The sequence below is a fragment of the Etheostoma cragini genome, chromosome 6 (genome assembly GCF_013103735.1).
Source record: "Etheostoma cragini isolate CJK2018 chromosome 6, CSU_Ecrag_1.0, whole genome shotgun sequence".
NCBI lineage: Eukaryota > Metazoa > Chordata > Actinopteri > Perciformes > Percidae > Etheostoma > Etheostoma cragini.
This window is the reverse complement of record NC_048412.1, coordinates 28,636,937-28,638,183: the sequence shown is the minus strand read 5'-3', so window position 1 is coordinate 28,638,183 and position 1,247 is coordinate 28,636,937. Positions and strand designations below refer to the sequence as shown.

Below are 1,247 nucleotides of genomic sequence, written 5' to 3'. Positions count from 1 at the left end.
GATCCAGAGTGTGTCCAGAGTGGATCCAGAGTGTGTCCAGAGTGGATCCAGAGTGTGTCCAGAGTGGATCCAGAGTGTCCAGAGTGTGTCCAGAGTGTGTCCAGAGTGGATCCAGAGTGTCCAGAGTGGATCCAGAGTGGTTCCAGTGTGTGTGCAGTGTGTGTGCAGTGTGTGTGCAGTGTGAGTGCAGTGTGTGCAGAGTGTGTGTGCAGAGTGTGTGCAGTGTGTGCAGTGTGTGCAGAGTGTGTGTGCAGAGTGTGTGCAGTGTGTGCAGTGTGTGCAGAGTGTGTGCAGAGTGTGTGCAGTGTGTGCAGTGTGTGCAGAGTGTGTGCAGAGTGTGTGCAGTGTGTGTGCAGTGTGTGTGCAGTGTGTGCAGAGTTTGTGTGCAGAGTGTGTGCACCCACCTGGACAACTTCGGTCCCTTCGATGATCTTCCTGCTGTAGAGGACCGAGGGGCAGTGCAGCGAGTCGTTGGCTCCGCCCGCCACGATGTACGAGCGCTCCGGATACGCCAGGTCCCAGAACCTGGACACCACGCCTTAATGTAACTACTTAGTGTTTAACTGTTTCTGTTCCAGTTGAGACAACTGTATCATTTCATGGATTACACAATACATTAAAACAAGCTGATAGAACGTAGTTCTGGTTTTGTTCAGACCTGATCCGCATGTCGGATCCCGCGGTCAGCAGCAGAGGGTTCCCGTCAGCGGGACTGCAGTAGATCCCATGGACACTGTGAGGAGACGGCTACACACACACACACACACACAGATTCGCACCCACACACACACACACACACATACACAAACACACAAACACAGAGAGAGTTAAACACACACACACAGTCACACACACACACACACACAGTCACACACACACACACACAGATTCACACACACACACACACACACACACACACACAGATTCGCACCCACACACACACACACACACACACACACACACACACACACACACACACACACACACACACACACACACACACACACACACACACACAGATTCGCACCCACACACACACACACACACACACACACACACACACACACATCCCTTAGGCTACCTTTAAATACATTATTAGCATCAAACAATCTGTTCTTTAATGTTGTTTTGTGCCAATTTCTGATTATTTATTTATTTTTCACTTTATTAGATAGAGAGACAGTTGTGAAAGGGGGAGAGAGAGAGAGAGAGAGAGAGAGAGAGAGAGAGAGAGAGAGAGAGAGAGA

At 50.0% G+C, this 1,247-nt stretch overlaps 1 protein-coding gene across 1 annotated transcript in view; it reads right to left on the bottom strand.

Moving 5' to 3' along the window:
- Window positions 1-374: 374 nt before the first annotated feature.
- pik3r4 (phosphoinositide-3-kinase, regulatory subunit 4) overlaps window positions 375-1,247 on the bottom strand; it is a gene marked incomplete at its 3' end in the record, with an annotated part of 16,048 nt that continues 15,175 nt past the window's right edge. Inside the window, exons 11-12 of the mRNA XM_034873646.1 lie at window positions 659-747; window positions 375-525 (exon numbers count right to left, since the gene is read on the bottom strand). Coding sequence (XP_034729537.1) covers window positions 375-525; window positions 659-747 — 240 coding nt within the window. The remainder of the gene's footprint in view (window positions 526-658; window positions 748-1,247) is intronic.